The sequence below is a fragment of the Danio rerio genome, chromosome 19 (assembly GCF_052040795.2).
Source record: "Danio rerio strain M-AB ecotype USA chromosome 19, GRCz13ab, whole genome shotgun sequence".
NCBI lineage: Eukaryota > Metazoa > Chordata > Actinopteri > Cypriniformes > Danionidae > Danio > Danio rerio.
In genome coordinates, this window is record NC_141039.2 from 3,399,655 (window position 1) to 3,426,286 (window position 26,632).

A 26,632-nucleotide genomic window follows, 5' to 3' on the forward strand; every position below is an offset into this window, starting at 1 on the left:
CACAAATAAACACACAACAAATACAACATGCGTACACACACACAAATACAAAACACACAAATACAACACACATAGACACACACACACAAATACAACAAATAAACACACATGCAACACACAAAAACATAACAAATACAACATGCGTACACACACACACACAAATAACATTCACTCACACACACACACACACACACACACAACAAATAAAATACAACTCGCCCACACACACACACAACAAATACAACACACAAGATACATAAAACTAATAAAACACACACACGCACAACAAATAACCATACACATACAACAAATACAACACAGACACGTGCACACACAACAGATGCAACACACATACAGACACACAACAAATACAGCATGGGTACACACACACAAATACAACACAAACACGCTGACGCATATATAACTTGCACACACAACAGATACAAAACACATACAGACACACAACAAATACAACACACGCACACAACGACAACACACACAACAAATACAACTCACACACATACATACAACAGGCGCACACACAGATACGCATACAACATGCACACGCAAAAGATACAATACACAACAAATACAACATGCTCACACAGACAACAAATACAACACACACACATACAACAAATGCAACACACACACATACAACAAATGCAACACACAGGCAACAAATCCAATATGCAACCCCACATATAACAAGTACAACACACAGACACACACATACAGTAGAACACACACACCCCAAAGAGCAAACGTTATGACAACTCAGGATAAAGGCTGACTAGAGAACAGGTGCAGGCAAAATTGGGGTCAAAATTTGGTTGCATATAAAGATGAAGCCGGGAGGGGAAGCACGTGCTCAGAGTTCACTACAGCATGGAAAACACACGCAAATCCCGAGCAGGCAAATCATACAGGCCTAATGGAGCTGAAGCAGGTGTGAAGTCATCATCCAGTCACAGTTTGCAGGAAGAGTTGAAACAAGAAGTCTCTTTACTCTAACTTATGTGTGTGTGTGTGTGTGTGTGTGACAAAGACTAAGAATATACACAAACCTTATCACACACTTTTACTGGAGCCATTCCCTCACTGGTCATCTCTGATAATTGTGTGTTTTTCTGCACTGAATCATTTACATTTGACGGTTATATTTTTATATGCAAACACTACATTTGTGCATGATCAGTTTGCATAAAGACTCGTCCTGAAAGCGATCATAAAGTGAGGGTATGCACATCATAAATACAACGTGCAACTTAGATAAGCTATTTTAACTGTATATGATTTCTCATTTATTTAGAATAGTAAATATCTAGAAGTGTATATTTTGTGTAGCACTAGTTTCTCTCACATCTCATGGAAGCATTCTGTTGTGTTTTGATCTGATTTTTGACTGTTGTAGCTGTGAAATAGCTCAAATCATTCAGCGTAGTGATATGGAGCTGAAGTGCGCTAAAACCTGCCAGAACTACTGGACAGCACGATGGCTCAGTGGTTAGCACTGTGGCCTCACAGCAAGAAGGTCGCTGATTTCACTCCCAGCTGGACAACTTGGCATTTATGTGCCAGATTAAAGAATATAAAATCAAAACAAACAAAAACAAAAAGTAAACACATAAAAACAAACTATTGAAGAATAAAACCAAACAAAAATAAGACAACAAAACACAACAAATCAAAGCAAACAAAAACAAATATAAAGTAAAACAAAAAATCAAGAATGAAAACAAAACTAATGGAAAATTAAACCGAACATAAATGAAAATAAAACACAAAAAAATTAAAACAAAGAAAAACAAAAAAAAAAAATAATAAAAACAAACAAAAATTAAAAAAACAACAAAAACTAAAAGAAAAACAAAAACTAATGAAAAATAAAACCAGACAAAATTACAACAAACACAAACATAACAAAAACAAAAAATAAAAAAACAAACAAAAACAAAACTGAACAAACAAAAACAAATATAAAATCAAAACAAAAAAACTAATGAAAAACAAACAACAAACAAAAAAGAAAAACAAACCTAAAAAAACAAGAATGAAAACAAAAACAAACCAAACAACTAATGAAAAATTAAACCAAACCAAAATATTACAACAAAACAAAATAATGAAAAACAAAAATGAAAGAAAAACTAACCAAATAAATATAAAATCAAAACAAACAAAAATGATAACAGCAAAAACAAAACAAAAAAACTAATGAAAAACAAAACCAAACAAAAGTAATAGAAGACAAACAAAACAAAAACAAATATGAAATCAACAAACAAAAATAATACAACAAAACACAAACAAAACAAACAAAAACAAATATAAATCAAAACAACAAAAACCAAAACAAAAACTAATGAAAAATAAAACCAAACAAAATTAAAATACAAAACAAAAAGCAAAAAATGAAAACACCAAAAAAGCTACTACTGTAGCTGGGCAGCATGGTGGCTCAGTGGTAAGCACTGTGGCCTCAAAGCAAGACAGTCGCTGGGTCTGTGTGTGAATGAATGTGTATGGGTGTTTCCTAGTACTGGGTTGCGGCTGGTCAAATCAGATTGCGTGAATGATGTTTATTCTGAACTTCTCCCCAACAACGTACCTCTTCCTCGGACAGCAGGTATTCTGGAGGAGGGTTGTAGGACTCCTCATGTCCCGGAAGCTTCATCTTGGGTGCTGGGACGTGCATCTTGTGGCGTCCCAGAATGCTGTTGGGGTCTTCTTTGGCCCAGAGGTCGTAATACTGCGGCGTGGTTTCCTTGGGTCTGCGAGGCTTAATCCAGCCCATTTTAATGGCATGAACCAACTTCCCGACCTAAAGCAGAAAGACGGATTCAGTGGCGGGACAGAAACACATCATTGAGGAGATTGAGAGCACATGTTGGCCGTCATTACCGCAAACACTCGCTCTACACGTCCACGCTTCACACACGACACACAACCATATCTAAAAAAGGCCATTAGGTTTGAGCACAAACGTTTGCAGGTCTGATTTCTTTCAGCGTTCAATTTCAGATGCCCCATTACGCCTGTGCTTCAGACCGTTTTCCACTTTAAAAACGATGTGGGATTCATTATTTGTGAGGCGGCACAGCTGGGAGCAGTTAGGAGACCAAACAGGACTATTTTTAATGCCGTTTCCTACAGTAAATAGACGTGAAGAGAGCGGACTTGCCTTCTCTTTCTCGATTAGCGAGGGAATGAAGCTGCGTTTGTCCTGAGGCCTGTTGGTGACGGGGTGGATCATCACTTCATTGGAGAAGAAATCAACTGCAGGCTGGAAAAAAAAAGAGAATCAGAAAGAGGAAAATATTAAGGCAAAGTAAAAGACACATCAGTTTAAGCCTACAGGTGCTTTCTGTCTTGTTGTTCTTCACTAATAGTTCATATAGTAGTTTTAATAACCAATAAAACAAACAAAAATGAATAAAAGAAAGAAAAACAAAAACAAACAAACAGAAAAAAATGACAGAATATTAAAACAGAAACAAACAAAATTAAAAATATAACCACACAAAAACAAAACCAAAACAAAAATGCACACAAAAAACAAAAACTAACAAATAATACACAAACAAAACAAAACCAAACAAACATGAAAAAACAAACAAAAAACTAAAACAAAAAAAAAATACTAAACAAAAATGAAAAATAAAACCAAACAAAAAAACTGGAAAATTTTTTAAATAAAATTTAAAAACAAAACAAAAAACGAACAAAAACAAAACAAACAAAAAATGAAAAACAAACAAAAATAAAAATTAAAAATTACTAAACAAAAAAACTGAACAAAAAAAACTAAACGAAACAAACAAAATAAAAAGACAAAAATGAAAAATACCCAAACAAAAAACTGAACAAACAAAAAACAAACACAAACAAAATTGAAAATGAAAACAAACAAAAATTAAAAAACAAAAATTACAAATGAAACTAAACTATACAAATTAAAACAAAAACAAAAACAAAAATGAAAAACAAACAAAAAAAAAAGAAAAAGAAAACCAAACAAAAAAACTAAAACAAAAATACATCACAAACAAAAACAAAATAAACAAAAAACAAAACAAACAAAAAAGGGGAAAGAAAATAAAAAACAAACAAAACAAAAACAAAAAAGAAAAATTGAACCAAACCAAAACAAAAAATTAAACTAAAAAATACAAAAAACAAAACAAATCAACAAACAAAAACTTAATTAGGCAAGTTATTGGATAAAAATGGTTTGTTCTGTAGACATTAAAATAAATTCTTAAGTAGGCCAATAGCAAGAAAGTTGTTTATAAAAAAAAGGTTTAAAACTGCTTTCATTTGAGCCAAACTAAAAAAAAAACTTTTCTAAGAAGAAAAAATATTACAGGCAATACTCTGAAATTGTCTTTGCTGTTAAACATTATTTGGGAAATATGTGAAAAACAACAATTTTCACAGGAGGAAGAATCATTTCGACTTTGACTATATATAAAAACCCATCAACTTCTCAATGTCTGCAACTAAACCATGATACTCCAGAAATTCAGTGGGAACCCTGATAAACAGAACACAAACAGAACATGACATCAGCTAAAACTAGACGGCTAAAGAGCATGTGAAGTGACCACACAGAAGAAAAAAAAAAACGCTCTGTTTGTGTTGACTTTTAATTTGCCAACATGTAAATGAAAACATCTGTGCTATATCTCAGGCTCAGCGGGACGACAGGTGGCTTTTTCACACTCGCGCTCTTTAAAAAGCCCGTTTGAGGTCGACTAACTGATCGCAGACCGACCAAACACGACTGACTCACTTCTTGTTTAGCGCAATTAGCGGCAGCGTGACACCATGCAGACTCATTGCCTCCTGCGTAGGTCAGACGGCTAATTGCGCTAGCGTTAATGTTTCGTTACTTCATTTGTCGGCGGTGAACAGTAAATACTCCGCCATCGTGCGCTGGTGTTATTATCTAGAAGCTCGCTCTGTTTAAGAGCTTTTCACAGACTGCAGATGTTGAGGTGACACTTTACGGATGGAGAAAAACAAAAGCGACAGAGCAGAACGGCAAACCTCGTATTCGTTGAAGTTGACGTCACCGAATTTGCCCTGCTGCAGACGGTGGACCAGATCCACCTGCTCGTCCGACAGACGGATATCAGCGCCGGTCATCTTGTCCTGGACAGTTCGCCTGGTCAGGAAAAACAGGTGTTAAAGCTGACACTGAAATAGGTCATAATTAGGGAAATACCATCTTTTTTGTATTACAAGTTTTCCAATATGCAAATTGAGTATTGTTCAATTACATCTGTACTAATTTGCATATTTCTTTCTTGTTTTTCTTTTACATTGTGTTGCCAAAAGTTTGTTATAAAGGACACTGAAAAGGCAATGAGTTTAATTTAGTCTAATTTCATGCAATACCATCTTTTATTTGTACTACAGGTTGTCTAAGATGTTTTGTAAATATGCAAATGAGGTATTGTTTAATTACGTGTGCTAATTTGCATTTTTTTTTCATCATCTAGCCAAAGGTGTATTAAAGCGGACACTGAAAAAGGTGATGAGGTGATGTTTAAAGATGTGGTGTAAATATGTAAATGTGGTATTGCTTAATTACATGCGTGCTAATTTGCATATTTTTTCTTTCTTTTTTTACATCTTGTAGCCAAAGGTGTGTTAAAGTGGACACTGAAAAGGTGATGGTCAAATATTAGTCTAAATTAGTTCTATACAATCTGTTTTGTACTACAAGTTTTCTAAGATGTGGTGTAAATATGTAAATGAGGTATTGTTTAATTACATCTGTGTAAATTTGCATATTTTTTCTCTTGTTTTTTTTTTTTTTACATCTTGTAACCAAAGGTGTTAAAGTGGACGCTGAAAAAGATGATGAGGGTCAAATATTAGCCTAATTTAGTGCAATATAATCTTTTTTGTACAACAAGTTTAAGATGTGGTGTAAATATGCAAATGAGGTATTGTTTAATTACATGTGAGCTAATTTGCATTTTTTGTAGTTTTTTTTAACATCTAGTAGCCAAAGATGTGTTAAAGTGGACACCGAAGAAGGTAATGAGGGTCAAATATTAGCTTAATTTAGTGCTTTATGTTTTTTGTACTACACATTTTCTAACTTGTGGTGTAAATATGCAAATGTGGTATTGTTTAACTAAATGTTTGCTAATTTGCATACTTTTCTAGCACAAAAGTCTGTTTTCTTGTTAAAAAAAGTGTTTTTTTTTTTTTTTTTTTACATCTTGTAGCCAAAAATGTGTTAAAGCGGACATCTGAAAAAAATTATAAGGGTCAGATATTAGTCTATGCAAACGAGGCATTGTTTAATTAAACATGTGCTAATTTGCATACATTTCATAGTACAAAAATCGGTTTCCTTAAAAAAAAACAATAAACCAAAAAAAAAAAAAAAATTAAAAACAGCAAAAAAATAAATAATTTATACATTAATAAAATATGTTTTGCCTCAAGACTTGAAAAACATTAAGTATTCAAATATATTTGTTTAAAATGTAAATGAGTTGTTTAATTAAATGTATGCTAATCTGCACACGTTTCTAGCACAAAAATCTGAACAATGGATGAAATTCTTGCCTAATTTTTTAAACCTATTAAGAGTGAAGTTTTGCCCAAGTGCAAATATTTTTAACAATTACAAGTTTTCTAAAATGTTGCTTAAATACGCAAGTTGTGCGTTTATTTAAATAAGCTCATTTGCATACAGCACTACAACATCAAAAAATGAAATAAATAAAAACTAAATAAATAAAAAAATTAATAAAAGTCAAAAGATTTTTACAGATTTTCGTAGTTTGTTTTCATTCTCACTTATAAAAAAAATTCAAGCAACTCAATATCTCAAATGTGCAGGTGCTTGAAAAAGCGGTTTCCTCCACAATGTTTTTTCAGTCCCGTCTTCAATACCAACACAGCTGAATTAGTGTAAATGAAACTCCAGACGTTGCTCACCAGTAATCAGGATTCTCCATCTTGTCCAGAAACTCGTCCAGCTCATCTTTGTTTCTGATCGGTTTAAAGATCTTCTTTCCGTCCAGGTCGTATCCGATGTGAGGATAATCCTTGTACCACTCCATCGGGATGTTCCCAACCGTGTTACGAATGTCCTGAGAAAAGGACAGAGAGAACGAAACTCATTGAGTTACCAGATCAACACCACAGGAATATTTTTCATTGCTGTGACGCCGGTGGAATAGTCATTTCTACATCTGTTTCTACTATTTTCTAGAGGAATATACAGACAATAGATGAACGTCCACAATAACTACACGCTTCTTTGAATTTAATTGATTTGATAGGTAAGGGTTTGGGTAAAATAAAGGGTTTGTATAAAAGTCAACAGCATTTTTTCTCTTCAATTATCAAATAAACATGCTGACATTTACGATTTACATTAATGATGATTGCTCAAACCATCAGTTGATTTCATTTGCGGTCATGGAAAAATCAGGGTTATTCCACCAAATATGTCTCTCTTAACTCTTCAGAAGTTAAAAGATTGTCGATTATATAGGTAAGGATTGACGTAAAATGTTTTTTTTTATTGTATAAAAATGTCTAAACAACATTTTTCCCCCTGCAAATTTCAAATAAACACACTGAAATTTACATACTTTTTCCCTCCAAAATGACAGTTGCTCAAAACATCAGTTGATTTCATTTGTTGTCATGAGAAAGTCGGTGTTATTCCACCAAATCTGTCTTTCTGAACTCTTCAGAAGTTAAATATTGTCGATTTGGTAGGTAAAAGTTGGGGTAAAATGTGGTTTATTATATAAAAAGGTCAAAACAGCATTTTCCCCCTCCAGATTTCAAATAAACACAGACATTTACATATTTTTTCTCTCTAAAATTATAGCTGCTCAAAACATGAATTGACTTCATTTGCTATCATTGAACAAGTTACTCTAGCAAATATGTCTCTTAACTCATCAGAAGTTACAATGTTTGTTTAATTGTATAAAAGTCAAACTGATTTTTTTCCCTCCAATTTTCAAATAAACTGTCATTTACATATTTTTCCCTCCAAAATGATGATTGCTCAAAATATCAATTGATTTCATTTGCCATGTAAAAAAATCAGGTTTATACAACAAAATGTCTCTTAACTATTAAGAAGTTAAAGAGCCCATATTATACATGAAATAGGGTCATATCTTGGTTGTAAGGGTCTCCAACAACAGTCTAATATGCATGCAAGGTCAAAAAACACTTTCATGGTCTTATAATCTGCATTTATTTTTACCTAATTATCCCAGCGACTCCTGTATGAATCGTCCAGTGATTCATTTGTTCCCAAACCCCTCCTTAGCGCGAAGCTAATCTGCGCTGATTGGACCGATGACAGTCTGTCGCGATTGGTCGACTGCCTTCAGTCAGAGAGTGAAATGGCCAATAGCTAATCAGCAATTTAAAAAGTAATCACAGTTCATACACGCTCGATAGTGTAGGCGTGGATTTTAGCTGCCACACACACACAAACACCTCCGGACGAGAACGCTCCCGCTTCCGCCCGCACCCGCCAGGTTTTAGCCTTAGAACCCGCCCCGTATTCTGCCCGCCGCGCCCGATCCCGCTAAAGAGCGGGGGAGAACAAAACCGAAAATCTGTATAAACACACACACAGCACCAAGCATAAAGCTCTCGCTCGCTCGCTCGCTCTCTCTCTCTCTCTCTCTCTCTCTCTCTCTCTCTCTCTCATACGCGCGCGTGCGCACTAACACACAAGCACCAAGCAGACACATCTTTCTCTTTCTCAGGCAGCCCGCTCCCGTCCCAAATCAAACCCGTTACCGACCGCTCCGGCGATTTATTCGGAAATGTATTCCCGCGCCGCAGAAATCTGGCGCGGGGACAGCCACGGGTATGCACACCTCTAACGTTACCACGGAGCTCCATAAACAAAGCAGCACGCGTCGCGTTTTTAAAGTGACTTTGCACGCGATAAGAGAATATAGCCAGTTAACCTGATACAGTACACTCGGTTACAAGTAACAAAACACAACTAAATACATTTGCAAGCTAGAGTCAACGAGGCAACAACTTTAACCGCACGTACTTACACTTGAGAAATGGAAGAAACCCATCCTGACGTCCATCAGTTACTCTTTACTGATCCTTCCTTTAACAAACTCAGATGAAGTATTCTTTGTAGCATGTAGCTTCCAGAAGTTTCCAACTGCTTGGTTATAATGCTGAGGTTTCATCTTTGGGTAGAGACTCAATATATCCATCTGCAATGTGACTTCAATCGACCGGCATGTTTGTGTGCGTGTGTTTGTGGGTGTGTGTGTGTGTGTGTGTCTTGGTTTCTGCGTCAGAGGGCGGGGCCTCAGGTTTGAAATCTCCCGGGTTTGCGCGTGCACGTGAAAAACTTTGTTTCGTTCGTACGTCATGGCGAAACACCTAATGAGTCGGTATCAAGGCGACTCGTTTGAAGCACTATGAATCGACTCTTTTATAGATGAATCAACAGTTTTAAACACTGTATTCTTACAGATTTAAGCCTTAGCTGGATACTTCACTTCACTTAGAGCTGTGTTACACACTACATGGAGGGGAATTTTCAAAAACCCATAATATGGGCTCTTTAAAAGAATTTGGATTTGGTACAGTAGGCAAGGGTTGAGGTAAATGTGTTTTAAAGTATAAAAAACCAAAATAGCCTTTTTTTCTCCAAACTTCAAATAAACATACTGACATTTACACATTTTTTCCCTTCAAAATGATAATTTGCTCAAAACATTACTTGATTTAACATGCTGCCATGGGACAATTAGGCTTATTCCACCAAAAATGTCTGTCTTAACTCTTCTGAAGTTAAAATATTGTCGATTTGATGGGTAAGGGTTGTGGTAAAATGTGGATTATTATATAAAAAGGTCAAAACAGCATTTTTTCCCTGCCAAAATTCCAATAAACACACTGACGTTTACATGTTTTTTTCCCTCCAAAATGATTATTGCTAAAAATATCAATTGATTTTGTTTGCTGTCATGGGAAAAAAATCTGGTTTATTCCACCAAATATGTCTTTAACTCTTGATTTGACAGGTAAAATTGGGGTAAAACGTTTGTTTTATTGTATAAAAAGGTCAAAATAGCCTTTTTTCTCTCAAAATTTCAATTAAACACACTGACATTTACATACTTTTCCCTCTAAAATGACGATTGCTCAAAACAATTGATTTTATTTGCTGTCATTGAACAAGTTACTCTAGCAAATATGTCACTTAACTCTTTAGAAGTTAAAATGTTAAATGTAAAATGTAAATGTTAAAATGTAAAATTGTATAAGTCTAACAGATTTTTCCCTCCAATTTTCAAATAAACTGTCATTTACATATTTTTCCCTCCAAAATGATGATTGCTCAAAATATCAATTGATTTCATTTGCTGTCATGGAAAAAAAAAATCACGGTTATTCAACCATATATGTCTTTAACTTTAAAATTGGGGTAAAATGTTTGTTTTATTGTATAAAAAGGTCAAAACAGCCTTTATTCTCTCAAATTTTCAAATAAAAAATACTGACATTTACATGTTTATCTTCCCTCCAAAATGATAATTGCTCAAAATATCAACTGATTTCATAAGCTGCCATGGGAAAAATCAGGGTTATTCCACCAAATATGTCTGTCTTAACTCTTGGGAAGTTAAACGATTGTCGATTTGATAGGTAAGATTTTTTTTTTTTTATTGTATAAAAGTCAACAGCATTTTCCCCCCTCCAATTTTCAAATAAACATACTGACATTTACATATTTTTACCTACAAAATTATGGTTGCTGAAAACATAATATATATCTTTCTTAACTCTTCGGAAGTTAAAACCCTTGATCAGGTTGATTTGATAGGAAAGGGTTTGGGTAAACAGTGTTTTATTGTATAAAAAGGTCAAAACAGCATTTATCCCCTTCCGATTTTCAAGTAAACACTCTCATTTACATAATGAGAAATGATGATAGCTTAAAACATCAATTGATTTCATTTGCTGTCTTTAAAAAAAATCAGGGTTATTCCACCAAATATGTCTGTTTTTCCTCTTCTGTAGTTAAAGCATGGTCTAACATTGAATAAAACATGGAACTTTTTCGTTGTTTTGACCAATTTGACCATCATATAACTATAAAACAAAAATACAGCGATACTGGGAATTTCCAAGTGGTTTCTTAATTATTTTGTTGTATGCAATGCTGTATTTTCCCACCACTTGTGACTGGTTTTGCTGGTGATTGTGTGTAAAGGCTCAGTAGAGCAGGTGCAGTAAACCAGACGCCCACTGTTAACTGCTCCACCAACCCGCCCACTTTACAGTACGCCACAAGAACATTACACAGCAAGCATTGCTAATAAACCAAAGAGCTTTGGTCTGAAAATAGAGATTTCTTTGTCTGGGGAAAGACACACACACACACAGCTAACAGCAGAAAGTTGTCAGAGGTTGCGAGCGCCACTTTAAAGCGAGGTCTACACCTGTGAGTGATTTCAATAAAAACACCCCTACCATATCCAATTAGGTCCGAGTGGGCAGTGCTGTCACGCTTTCTCACACACACACACACACACACACACACACACACACACACACACACACACACACACACACACACACACACACACACACACACACACACACACACACACACACACACACACACACACACACACACACACACACACACACACACACGTTCCTACATCCTGGTGTAGATGTAATGATGTTTCTGCAATACAAAGTGTATATATTTAATCCCCCAACCCCAACTTTAAACCCAACCCTTACAGGAAACCCATTACATTTTCAAAACTGTGTGATGTATAAGCACGTTTACCCAAGGGGAGCTCAATTTTGATTCCCACAATGACAAGTCCCCAAGAGTCTGTTTGCTTTCAGGTTCGAGTCCCCACAGGGATATAAAAACAAGCAACACACACACTTTCTCTCTTTTAAACAAATGTACACAGCCAACAGCAGCTGCCGAGGCCACGCCCACACACTCATCTTCAAAGTCTTGCGTCTGATTGGCTGAAGCCGAGCACATCTCAGACATTCTGATTGTAATGTAATAAAAAGTCTTGCAGACACATGTACAGTGATCTAGATGTCTGGCCGGCTGAAGTGCTTGTGTTGTCTGGTGCCCCTGGCATCTTTGCCAACTCTATGGAACCGGTGCCAAACAGAGTAAGACCTGCTAATCTGATACTTCCTGTGTGGAGGAGTCACGGATTGTCACTGGACCTTCACACGGTTTTCAGAGAGCATAAAATGAGGGCCCGTAAAGGTCTGCCATTAAGACTTACTAAGGTTTTTGTTAAACAGGGTGAAATTAACTTTTCATCACTACTCTGTGTGTGTTTGATCTGCACATTTGGACAGTTTGCATCCATTCACGTCACAATGAATAACAAGTAATTAGTAAACTGTAATTGTTTAAATATTTATTATTACGAACTTCGAAACAGCATGGCGCAAAACAATGCACAATACATTTTCAATTAAATTTAAGTATAAATTTAAACAACTATAATAAAAATAAATAAATAATAAAATAAATATAAATTAATGCAGTGTTTCTCAACTGGTGGATCACAACCCAAAAGTGGGTCACGGGAAAATTTCAGTGGGTCGTGGAGTGAGTGATCAAAAAAACAACTAAAGTTTAATTTTTAAAAAATGTTTAAGTTTTATTTTGCTAATACCGGAGTTTTATTTTAAAATGCGCCCACGACAACCGAAACGTTTGATGTGAAATCTCATTTAATTATAGCAACAAATGTCGAAGCACAAGTACGACCCCGAATATATAAACTATGCATTTACATATATTGACGACAAAAAAGGCTTAAAACCTCAGTGTGTCATTTGTAGTCAGGTGATCTCACAAGAGAACATGAAACCTTCTAAATTAAAACGAAATTTAGAAACCAAACATCCCAGTTGCAAGGACAAACCTGTGGACTATTTTTAGAGACGACGCCAATAGCTGAGGGTATCACAAAAGTGCATACATTTTGTTAAATGACAGTAATAAAATGATGGTGATTTTCTTATGATTGATCTGTCACTACTTGTGCATCTTTACAAATAAATACAAAGTAATTATAATTCCTAAAATTATATTTTAGTTCCTAAACATTTGGGTTGCAGCTTGATGACCATGTAAAACTGTGGGAAAAAAAATTAAATTGCAATAATAGTACGAGCAATAAATGTGTGCTAAGCATTTCTGTGCTGCATGCATAGGCTGTTAATTAAATCTGACCAATCAGATGAGGCCTTTACTTTCTTCATCCCCACCTCTCCACTGGCTAACAGCCAATAAGAATCAGAATTTCCACTGAGGTTTTCAGTCATTCGTGATGTTTCAAATTCTAAATATTTGCACCTTAACATTGTTTATATATATATATATATATATATATATATATATATATATATATATATATATATATATATATATATTAGGAAAAAATATCTATTACCCGTTTAAGTATGACTATTACTTTGTTTTTGTTTTTTAAATGGCTGATAAAATAGTGTTTCATAAGAAATATCATTATCGCAACACTCAACACTGCAACATCTCACATTTTCCAAGTATCGTGCAGCCTTAAAATAAAACTGCATGTGTATCAGTGTATTAGATCAGTGTATTAGAATCAGCAGATACAGCACGCAACTTAGATAATTAATCCAGACTCCGCCCGCCCATAACAAATAATTATTCAAATTCTGTTTATTGTGACATGGTTTTTTTTTTTTTTTTTTTTAGGAAGAAAGCCGAAGAACTATAATAAAAATCAGAAACTGAGTCAATAACTCCCACTGGAATGACCTGCGCATTCACGAAAACTAAACCAATATAGGACCATGCAGCCTTAGAACAAACTGCATGTGTACCAGTATATTAGATCCATGAATCAGCAGACACAACATGCATAAGATAGCCCTCGAGAATTAATTATTTAAACTATGGGTGCCACTTTATATTAAATGGCCTTAACTACTATTTACTTGCATCAAAATATAAATACCATGTACACTTCTAACACGCTTGAGGTGGGATACGGGTAGGTTAAGTGGTATAGGTAGGTTTAAGGGTGGGTTAAGGTTTAGGGATGGTCAATGCTGTAATTCTAAATATAGTTACGGAAATAAAGTATAGGTGTAACTGCATGCTGGTATTTAATCAAACATAAGTACAATGTATTTATACAATGTGCATTGTAATGAAGTATTAATTACAGTGCAAGTACATACATTAAATTCTGTTTATTGCGATGTGTTCGTTCTAGAAAGAAAGCCTCAGAAATATAATCAAATCCAGAAACTGTTACTGATACAGTGAACAACTCCCGCTGGAGTGACTTGCAAATTCAAGAAAACTAACTTGATTTTAGACAACATATATATATATATATATATATATATATATATATATATATATATATATATATATATATATATATATATATATATATATATATATATATATATATATTGTTGTTGTTATATATATATATATATAGTTGTTATATATATATATATATATATATATATATATATATATATATATATATATATATATATAGTTGTTGTTATATATATATATATATATATATATATATATATATATATATATATATATAGTTGTTGTTATATATATATATATATATATATATATATATATTGTTGTTGTTATATATATATATATATATATATATATATATATATATATTGTTGTTGTTATATATATATATATATATATATATATATATATATATATTGTTGTTTTGTGTATATATATATATATATATATATATATATATATATATATATATATATATATATATATTGTTGTTTTATATACATAAATAAATATATATATATATATATATATATATATATATATATATATATATATAGTTGTTATATATATATATATATATATATAGTTGTTATATATATATATATATATATATATATATATATATATATATATATATATATATATATATATATATATATATATATATATATATATATATATATTTAAAAAAGTGCTTGCAAAGGCTGAGGGGTCAAACTCAGTGTCAGTTTTCTCAGAGGGACGATTTAAGATAAGAGAAAAAAAAAAAAAAGTCAGACGCTCAGCTCACCTGCTTTCAATTGAGCAGCTGAATGTGGCCTTTATGAAGTGTCAGTCTGACAAAAATCTGCTTCTTACCGCTCGCTCTTATCAACTTCCGGCTCAGACTGCGTTGTGGACGCAAGATGACGCGATGCAAGACCTGACTGCTGACTGTGTATGTGTGTTTTTGACGGGCTCTTTAAGAGAAGATGGTCAGACTGCCTGATATTTCCACACCACATCATTAAACTCCTTGAAGAAAAAGTGGAAAATATTCCCCCTTCGCAAACCACCTGAGAAATCAGACCGTCAATCCTGAAATATATATTCACTGAGGCTTCGTGACATTTATCAGCTTAGAAGAAAAAACCCCCACTGGCTGAATCTCAATTCACATACTTCACCGACGCACTGAAAAGTGCACACTTCAGGAAATACTGCAGTGCAATAGTATTGGGATCAATAATAGCATCAGGATTTAATGCAGACCAACAACCACTGTAAATCACTGATGCATCTGAATACAATTTGACCATCTACTGATTATAATCTAGTGTGAATCATGAGCTCAAACGCATTAACGCTTCACATTTAAAAGTTTTACATACTGGAAAAACTGCTTCAGCCTCAGTTTTTTAAAGCATTTTACGGCTCCTCTTATGTACTCAAGTGGTTGCGGGCCTGAAAATGTGATTTCTGCTGAACTACTTGAGGCACTGAACTTTCTTTTTGTATGCTTATATCTGTAAACCTGCTTTGACGTTCTGAATTGTATTAAGTGCTACCTTGACTTATACTTGAGGGCTATAATATGTCTTAAAAATGCATAAAAATACTTAAAATTCCACATGTTATGTAGTATAGCATTTCACAGTTCACAAGAACTTACAAAACGAACTAAAATACACTATTTTTTTTGCGATATCTAAATAAAAAAAAAAATGTGTTACTAACACCAGACCACAGGAGTCTTTTCACGTTGCTCAGTGACATGGACAACTCCAAATGATGTTAAAAGAGTCACATACTGTATTTATAAGGTATAATTCACCTAAAAATGTCATTTTGTCTTCATATAGTGCTGTACTGAATTATTATAAGTAGAATATAAATATTTATAGAAACCAGTAGATCTACACATAATATTAATATTGTTGTTTTACCATATGGTTGAGAACAATCTCATATTAAGCTTTATTTTACATTTACAGAGTCGTGATCTTTATTTTAGCCGGCAGCTAGCTCTCTGCAACTCACATGGTCGCCCACTGAAGCTAAGCAGGGCTGCGACCGGTCAGTACCTGGATGGAAGACCACATGGGAAAGCTAGGTTGCTAGTGAGTTAGTGTTAGTTAGGGTGTTAGTGTTAGTGAGGCCAGCAGGGGGCGCCCAACCTGCGGTCTGTGTGGGTCCCAGTATAGTGACGGGGACGCTATACTGCTCAGTGAGCGCCGTCTTTCAGATGAGACGTTAAACCAAGGTCCCGACTCTCTGTAGTCATTAAAAATCCCAGGATGTCCTACGAAAAAGATTAGGGGTTTAACCCCGGCATCCAGGCCAAATCTGCCCACTGGCCTCTGTCCATCATGCCCTCCTAATCATCCCCATATTCCAATTGGCTTCACCTCTGTCTCCTCTCCACCAATCAGCTGGTGTGTAGTGTGCGGTTTGGCGCAAATTGGCTGCCGTCGCGTCATCCAGGTGGATGCGACACACTGGTGGTGTATGAGGAGATTCCCCCCCATTGTGTAAAGTGCTTTGAGTGCCCAGAAAAGCGCTATATAAATGTAAGGAATTATTATTATTATTATAATAAAAAAAAATTAATTAAATAAAAATAAATAAATAAAATAAATAAATAAATCGTGATTCTCATTTTAGCCAGAATCGTGCAGCTCGACCTGTAACCATGTTCAATATACAGTATAACTGAAATAAATGATGTAAAGGTTTAAATAACAATGTATTATTTTCTTAAACACACTGAACATCAATAAATATTAAGGCTCTATATTAAAGCCAGGTCTTAACATATTTAAAAAGGAAGTGGAGTTTGTGATGAGGTAATGTTTGCTGCTTTACGACGCCTCTGCTCGAACACCTCACCCATGAAATGCTCTTTTACAGGACAACATCAAACGCAGCAGGTCCGCCAGTCAGAGCTGCCCCTCCATTTCACAGGCTTCACAGGCCACAGGGTGAACGCGACCCCCCCAGATGTGCACCAGGGACACTCATAAAGGGGGCCTGAGAGAGCTCAGAGAGAGCCAGAATTAGGCCACACTGAGAGCCGCAAAAACCTTTCTGAGAACCAGAGTCAATTGTCAAACATCAATGTTGTGTTTCCCTTAAAGCAGCGGTTCTCAATTCGTTCGTCAGACATTCATCAGTCAGACGGTTCGTCAGACATTCGTTTCAATTCAACAAACAGTTCCCTGCAAAGTGGACATTCCAAGATATTCCACCATGATTTCAGTTTGAAGGGAGCATGTTTGATTCAAATGGAATTTTAGTGTGTGATCTACAATCCTAGTATGCGCAATGTACCAAGAATTTCAAAACATTGCAAATGTGCATAATGTAACACACAGAAAGGTGAATTATTTCAGTTTATTTTAGTTTAGTTGTTTAGGACATGTGAAAATGTTGCAGAAAGGTTGATTGTGCTGGTTCGAGTTTTATTACTACCAGTGCCGGCGCGTCCATAAAGGCGACCTAGGCGGCCGCCAAGGGCGGCAGTATAGAGAGGGCAGCATCTGCGACACCTCCGTTACCACCTGCGCCCTCAGTTATGTCCGCGACACCTCCCTCACCACCTGCATCCTCATATATATTTGCACATAGACGATAGAATAGAGAGGGTGGCGTCAGCGTCACCTCCATGTTATTTGAGAAAATGTCAGGACATTAGAACATAACAGTGCCAAGGGAAGCCACATTAAACTTTATTTTCTTGTGCATATTTCCTATATTTTCTGTTTGTTTTTAATAAAATGACTGCTTTATTATTTGTTGTGCATTGTATAGGCTGGTATATTCGCACAGGCTCGCTAAAATTGGACAATAAAACATTGGAAAATCGTTGCCTGGTGCGATGAGTGTCCATTTCTGCTGTGACATTCAGATGGTCGTGTCAGAAATTGGCATCAACCACATGAAATCATGGATCCATCCTGCTTCGTATCAACAGTTTAGGCTGGTGGTGTAATGGTGTGTGGGATATTTTCTTGGCACACTTTGGACTCATTAATACCAACCGATCACCATGTCAACACCACAGCCAACCCGAGTATTGTTACTGACCATGTCCATCCCCATTATGACCACAGTGTCCTTCGTCTGATGGCTTCTTTCAGCAGGATAACGCGCCATGTCATAAAGCGTGAATCATCTCAGACTGGTTTCTTGAACATGACAATCAGTTCACTGTACTCAAATGGCCTCCACAATTACCAGATCTCAATCCAATAGAGCACCTTTGAGATGTGGTAGAACGGGAGATTCCCATCACGGATGTGCAGCCGACAAATCTGCAGCAACTATGTGATGCTACCATGTCAATATGGAGCAAAATCTCTGAGGAATATTTCCAGAACCTTGTTGAATTTATGCCACGATGGATAAAGGCAGTTTTGAAGGTAAAAGGGGGTCCAACCCGTTAACAGTAAGGCATACCTAATAAAGTGGCCGGTAAGTGTATGTAAACATGTAAATACACTTTGGAAGACTTGAAATACTGCAAACAAGTCATTTGTGCTACTCCTAAAGCACTTTATTTAAAGCAACAACACATTTTCATGAGCCGGAGCGAGTCTGGTGTCCGTCAGCGTTCAGACGGTATTTTCTGAGAGCTCCAGCGGTGAATGATTGAGTGCATCTGATCATTAAGTGGACGACTCAAGCAGGTGGCCTGCTTTAGAAAAGGACGCGGCTCTCCGTTGGGTTCCTGGAGTTCACAGGCCAAAGTGGCATCGGCCCGTCAAGACGTGCGTGGTGGCAGATGCATGACAGGATAATCCATCAAAACAGGCCAAAAAACCCCAACAATAACAGCAAAAGCACCAGTGATCCCCACAATGTTCTCGCTCAGAGCTGCGGGCGAAAATAAAGTTGGTGGAGCTGTCAGAAGAGCTGCGGGGAAAATCCACAGGTCTGTCTTTCAGGAGAGCGCCTCATATTTTCCGCTCCTCCACTCGCCTGACCTTTGCCTCACGGTGGCGGAATTCCTTGGCTGCAGGAAAATCCTTGGAATCGCAGCACAAAGTTGTGACTTCATCGTTCGTAATGAGGTCAAAATCATGAGATCGAACTAATACGGCAAAACAAACACCACTCGAAATGATTCAGCAGGCGAGGTTTGTTTAACTAAAGGGGAACGTGTATTTAACTAGTCTTCAGTTTACATCATGCAGGAGTAAACCGGAGCAGATGCGCTTACTCGAAAGCGATGGTGTATTTTCCAAGGCTTTGTGGTTTAAGATGGTGTGATAGTGCATAAATGTGGAGTGGAAGGAATGGAGATGAAGCTGAGGAGATCCTGATGGTTTTCTGCTGATAGAAGTATTAAGAAGACAGGATGACAGGCAGCAATTCAATGCATTTAGATATGCAGACGTGGTCCAGATGAACTTCTGAAGGTAAACAGATCATCAGAATGCGAAATGAAGGTAATACAATGTGGTTATTAAAGGGTCACGCAACACCAAAACACATGTTTTGAGCCGTTGACAGTCGTATGTGTGTCCCACACGGCTAAAAACACTATTAGGACACATAAATCCCACTAAAAAGTGAAAATTGGTTGTTTTTGCGTTAATATTATTCATACTTCCAGTTTAAAACTGCGTAACGGCCAAGAGATCTTAGCGTATATTCCTGCATGTAGACTGGACGTCTGTACCTGGGAGTACTGTATTACGTCTCGGAGTGTGTTGCATTCATTCATGAGTAAGACTTGGTTCAAACCAATCAGCGCACTCTATTGTGTATGCGGTGCAACCTCATTAATATGCATGATAGCTTCCAAGACTGTTCTTACCTGTTACAGTGTTCAGACAGCAGAGAGACGCCAAATTATGTTGGCAAAACAAGAAGGAGAACATGAATTGTTTGGAGATACGGGTCGTCAGGGTTGCTTTTATATTTTGCTGCCGAGAAGGTTTTGTTTTCATTTTCCCTCTATGAGAGCGCAGCTGGACTCGCATGTGGAATACAGTGCATGCGACGCGCTGCAGAAATACATGTCTAAGGAACATTTTTTTCCCCGAGAGTTTTTCACATCTGGAAATGGTGAAATGCAGATTTGCCGCTTTTCTCCTTTTTTTATAATTATTTTTTCAGGGTTTTCACATTTATTTTTGATAGGACAGTAGAGAGAATTGACAGGAAAGCATGGGGAGCGGAGAGAGGGGAAGGATCGGCATAGGACCGCGAGACGGAATCGAACCCGGGTCGCCGCGAGCACTGCAGTGCATGTGTCGACGCACTAACCACTACACCACTGGCGCCGACGTCTCCTTTTAATGAAGACATGGCTCCAGTGGGTGTTGAATGTCCTGTCTCTACAGATTTGGTAAGCGAGCGATCAGTGGTCTTTGTTTGTTTATTCAGAGGCAAAGTTAGTTGGTATGGTCAGCAGTACTCTTTCAGTGTTTAAAGACGGACCTTATTCAAATGATTTCTAAGTTAATAAAGTTTACCGTACGTTAATATCACTACAATATTATGAACTGAAACATCCACTGTAAATGCTGCTCTCCGAGATTAAGCATGTTAGCACCACAATCAAACTTTTACCCTCGTGTAGGATTTTCGCCGCATTGTGACCGGAATAACACACACGGCTTTCTGATGCTACCTGCCGAGTGCATCTAAGTTACTGAGAAATGCGAAGAGTTTTTTTCTCTCCTTCACACTGCGGTATCAAACATTGCATTAAAAATACAGACTTCCAGCAGCTCCTCGAATCAAATATTTCGCTTGTCACGAGGGCCATGAATGAAATTCCTGAATGAAAGAGCCAAACTGCAGTTAAAGTCCACCATTTAATAATTTGGCAAATAATTCGATTACTGATGTCCACGTAAACACAGTTACTGGCTGCGTCCGAAACCGCCTACTACTCAATAGGTACTGCATATGAATTTAAACGTACTACTCTGCCGTTAGAAAAGTACAATCTATACAGTATGAATGTGAAAAGTAGGAATGGAATTCGCCATTTTGTCAAGGTCACGTTGACCTACCTGCGTCAGTTGTGTCACTTTACTCCCATTCATGAATTCGCTCGCGGGGCATGATGGAATAGCGCAGCATGCATGGGATGCGCACTCCAAAATCTCGCCAGAAGTAGTAAGTCATCCGGGTACTTATCACATACTGATTTTCGAATTCTATGAATTCGGACATACTACTCGGCTCACATACTGATTTTAGCGTACTATATAGTTTGGAAGTATGCAGTTTCGGACGCAGCCACTGTCTATCTCCCTTGCGTCTGTGTGTTTGTTTTGCCTCTGTGACAATCAGCTGATGCCCGAACCGACCCTCCCATTTTTATGCAAATTTTTACAGACCTTCCCTTTTTCCCCTCCTTCGACACTCCCCCCTAAACAGAGCTGGACACGCCCACTTTTCTGGCTTTTTCCAAAGTAGAGGTGTGAAAAAACCCTGCTGAAATGGCCCTTTAACCTAAGGGTTTATTCTTCAGCTGAAACACCAGTAAACGCATAAATTATTTAACAAGATGGAGCTTTCATTGCAGCAATTACAAGGCAGGGCACATTATTTATATTCTCCTGAATTTTGCACAAGTGTGGTGGTGTTTGTATATGATTTTTTTATATAATACATTAACATATATTACACATAGCTAGGTCTAGATTTAATTTTTATTAGTGCTGCCAAACGAATTATCCCAAAGCACTATTTGAAAGTTAGATAGCGTGACGCAATGACGTTATTTGATCTGTGCTATAACAATTAAAACGGGTTCATGACAGGAACATTCAAAAACCAACTCATGTACACCTTAATCATATTACGGTCTTATTCAGATTAAAGCAAACAGTTAGACTACTGATGTCCATGTAAACGCAGTCTAAAGAGGTCCTACATAAAGTGGCAGGTGTGTGTACAAACACTTCTCCATCCAAATGCGCATGTAGTTTCAATTTTACTGCCACATTCCAGACGGAGACCCAAATTTGGCCAGTCTGACAGGGCATTACATCATGAGGGAACCCACCGCAAGGAACAGAAATGACTAACAGTCACTTTCTTGAACGCTGACAACAACCTGAAGCCGTCTAGACAGAAGGAAAGAGCAGACGGCCTTCATTGCTACCAAATGCATCAAAGTGGCCATTTCCAATTCAAGCCGTGGGGAATTGCCTCCTGACACAAAACAGAGATCGGCAAACTCCAACGGGAGCGAAACACACATGGGCTAATGACACGGGACGCGCCGTCTTCCCGCAGAAATGGAAATTATACGCTTGCTGAAAGCGCGACGTCATCCAATCGGTCAGCGCTGCCAAAGTGAGTCAAGTTTGGTGTTTGAAGTGGAGCAGAAAGGGCTCATGGGAGAAAGTTGCATCCTCCCAGTGTCAGTAAGAGTGATTCAGGTCAGGCTTGCGTGTGTGAGTCAGGATGAGCCGTAATCCGTCACATTCACTCATTCATTTTTCTTCTCCTCCTCGACTCTTCTTTCAGCATTTCTCCTTTTGCTGAACGCCAGAGCGCGAACCGTCCCACCAGCGTGCTGTCACTCGGGAGCACTGAATGGAAGTTGTTTTTGGAGCGGGGACCGCATGCCTGGAAGTGAAGCATTCCCGCTCGGCTGCCTGACCCAATCCTGGAAGCAGGAAAATATATATATACAGATTCTCAAAAGGCGCCTGCTTTCAATCGTAATACTGTGTCACACTTTGTGCCCCAAAACATCTGCGGCTCATCTTTCATGCAACTGTTTGGAGTCAGTCTGGCTGGCAGAGGAGTCGCAGGTTATTGTCCGTGTTTTTTGTATGCTTATATTTGACGCATAGGTTGCACGTACACTATTTGAGTTTGTCCAAACTTGCATTTATTAAATGGTCAATTCAAGCAATCGTACACACGCCAGGAAATGTCAGACGATCTTGTTGTTTTTGTTTTTTAATAGAGTCACGTGCAGATTTTTTTTTTGAATGAATTGCTTGGCTCTGCTAGTAATAACTAACATGGCGATAACCATAACCTAGTACTAGTAAAAACTATTAGTATTTGTTCCCAAATAAATAAACTCAATGACTCCAAGAAAAGGTAAAATACAGAAAATATAAAAAAGTAAAATGATCAAACTTAAAAAAATAAATAAATAACGCATGAAAGTAAATTACATAATTTAAAATTACATAAAAAATAAAAATTATAGAATTGCCAAAGAAAAAGGTTATAAACATTAAGAGAATAATAGAATTTAAAATAGAGCAATAAAAATAAATACATTTATGAAAATACAGAAATGGATAAAAAGTTTACTAAAATACTAAAACAAAAAGTAAATAAATGAAAGCATACATTGAATTAAGTTATTATAAAATTACAATTTCATTGCATTACAGCAAAAAAAATCTGTGAAATGAAATAAATTTAGAAGAAAGCAAAGTAGCAAAAGACTGAACGAATTAATACGTATAAAAATAGAACAAATTATTTCAATTAATAAATAAATGAAAATATATAAAAATAACAGGAATAGAGAGTGAATGAATGACTGAACGAATAAATGTATGACTAAATGAATGACTGAATGAAAAACTGAATGAACAAATGACAAAGAATAAATGACAGAACAAATAAACGAATGACAGAATGAATGAATACCTGATATGACTAAATGATAAATGACTGAATTAATAAATGTCTAAACCAATGACTAAATGAATGAATGAATGAATGAATGACTAAATGAATAAATGACAATGAATAAATGGCTAAATGAATGAATAAATGACTGAATGAACGAATGGCTGAACGAATGAATGACTAAATGAATGACTAAAATTAATGAATGAATAAATGACAATAAACGAATGGCTGAATAAATGACTGACAGAACGAATCAACGAATGAATGACTGGATGAATAACTGAACGAATAAACGAATGAATGACAGTGAATGAATGACTGACTGACAGAATGACTGAATAAATAAATGTCTAAACGAATGTATGGGTGAACGAATGAATGAATCACTAAATGAATGAATGAATAAATAACTGAATGACTGACTGACTGAATGAAGAAATGTCTAAGTGAATGAATGGCTGAACAAATGAGTGATAGAATGAATAAGTGAATGAATGACTGATTGAATGAGTGAATGAATAAACGTCTGAACGAATGAATAAACGTCTGAAAGAAATGAATGGCTGAACAAATGACTGAATGACTGACTGAATAAATAAATGTCTTAGTAAATGAATGGCTGACAATGACTGACTGGATGAATAAATGAATAGGTGAATGAAAAATGGTCTGAATGAATGAACAAATGTCTGAACGAAATAAATGACTGAATGAATGACTCAAAGAATGACTGACTGAATGAACGAAATAATGAATGACTGACTGAATGAACGAAATAATGAATGACTGACTGAATGAACGAAATAATGACTGACTGAATGAATGACTCAATGAATGACTGACTGAATGAACGAAATAATGAATGACTGACTGAATGAACGAAATAATGAATGGCTGAATTAATAAATGTATAAATGAATGAATGACTGAACCAATCACTTAAATAAGTAACCATCACATCATGTAAACCTATGCCGAGTCACTTTGCACAACACGAGTATCTCGACAGCAAGTCGACCACACAGACTGAGACCAGTCCATCTGTTTACCTTCACAAACACTCCTTCACAACCCAGATCATCCGACAAGCAGAGAAACCAAACGCAGACTCCAAACAAACTGACACAGTGGCAGTGAAAGTACCAACACACACGCTTATTAAAAGCAGAGATAGCAGACCCAGACTCTGATAATGCCTTAAACAGCTGAAGGATGTGGCGATGGACAGAAGGGGTTTGCGGTCAGAGTTTCTGGTCCCCATACAAGCCGAAAGAGTCTATTAGAGAAGTGTGCTTGATATCGCAGACGTTTATGGTCGTGTCTGGTTGACTGGACTGATCTGACACCTGTACGTCTCCACCAAAAACACGTCTGCTTGAGGATGGCAGTGGACGTCCGGTGGAATGATGAGCTCTCACTGACCACCAACACTGACAGACATGACCATAAAAAACATGGACAGGGCGACAGACAGCTACAAAGTCAGTGCTGGTGGAAATGAGGCTTTAGGGATGTGGAAAACATCTGAATGAACGCCGAGTAATAATTCTGCGTTAAGTTATATGAATCACTGTGCATTTATGAGTTGTTTGTGTTGCTCTACAGTAATGTTCAGTGTCAAGTTTCTTCACGAGTGTTTCGCTATACCTGTAACGGCTGATTTATACCTTTTAAAAACAATGGGGTGTAGGACAAGCTCTGTAATTGGTCGGCTTGGTAGCGGTGACGAGTGTGGACAGTGCTGAGAGCAGCGAGCCTGATGGAGCAAGTGTTTACAACTGGAGTTCCTTGAAGGAGCTTCAGATGGAAACTTTTGTTTTGTACTTACTAGTGTTGGGCGATGTCGACCAATTTGGCATCGTATGATGTTTAATGTGAAACATCGCGATGGAGTATGGCATTAATAACGAATTAACTACCCCTTCCCCTTGAAACAGAGTGTGAAGGGCTTCAAAATTTACCTCTAAGAAATGGGATACCACTACAGCACCAGCACGTCATCGCGATCTCTTGCTTCATATCGACGGTCACGACTGCTGTCGTTATTACAGTTGCATTCATTTTTTGGTATTTATCTTACAATATCGTGTTATCATCATGATCTAATGTAGCAATAAGATCGTAACTATACTGTGTATTTACACAGTGGCCATATTCATCTATGTAAACACACAAACAACATTAACATTATAGCACACACTATAAAAAGCTCATTCCCAGCCACTAGACCAGGGATGCCCAAACTCTGTCCTGGAGGGCAGGTGTCCTGCAGATTTTAGCTCCAACTTTCCTCAACACACCTGCACAGATGTTTCTAGAAAGCCTAGTAAGAGCTGGATTAGCTAGACCAGGTGTGTATGATTGGAGTTGGACACTTTGCAGGACACCGACCGAGTTTGGGCACCCCTGCACTAGACCACAGGTCTCAATCTTAATTCTTCCAACCCTGATCAAACAAACATCGCTGATACAACTAATGAAGGTGTTTAGGACTCTTTTGAACACCTTGCTTATTTGGATCAGCTGTGTTTGGTAAGGTTGGAGCAAAACTGTGCAGAGCTGTGGCCCTCCAGGAATTGAGATTGAGACCTACGCACTAGACTTTTCTGACAGGGTATTCGAGTGTCATTGAGT

The 26,632-nt window shown here is 36.7% G+C and overlaps 1 protein-coding gene across 1 annotated transcript in view; it reads right to left on the reverse strand.

Annotated features, from left to right (window-relative positions):
* bop1 (BOP1 ribosomal biogenesis factor) overlaps positions 1-26,632 on the reverse strand; it is a 128,858-nt gene that overhangs the window by 29,948 nt on the left and 72,278 nt on the right. The window contains 4 exon segments of the mRNA NM_001077735.2: positions 2,612-2,824; positions 3,185-3,286; positions 5,053-5,170; positions 6,967-7,121. Of these exon segments, the coding sequence (NP_001071203.1) occupies positions 2,612-2,824; positions 3,185-3,286; positions 5,053-5,170; positions 6,967-7,121 (588 nt within the window).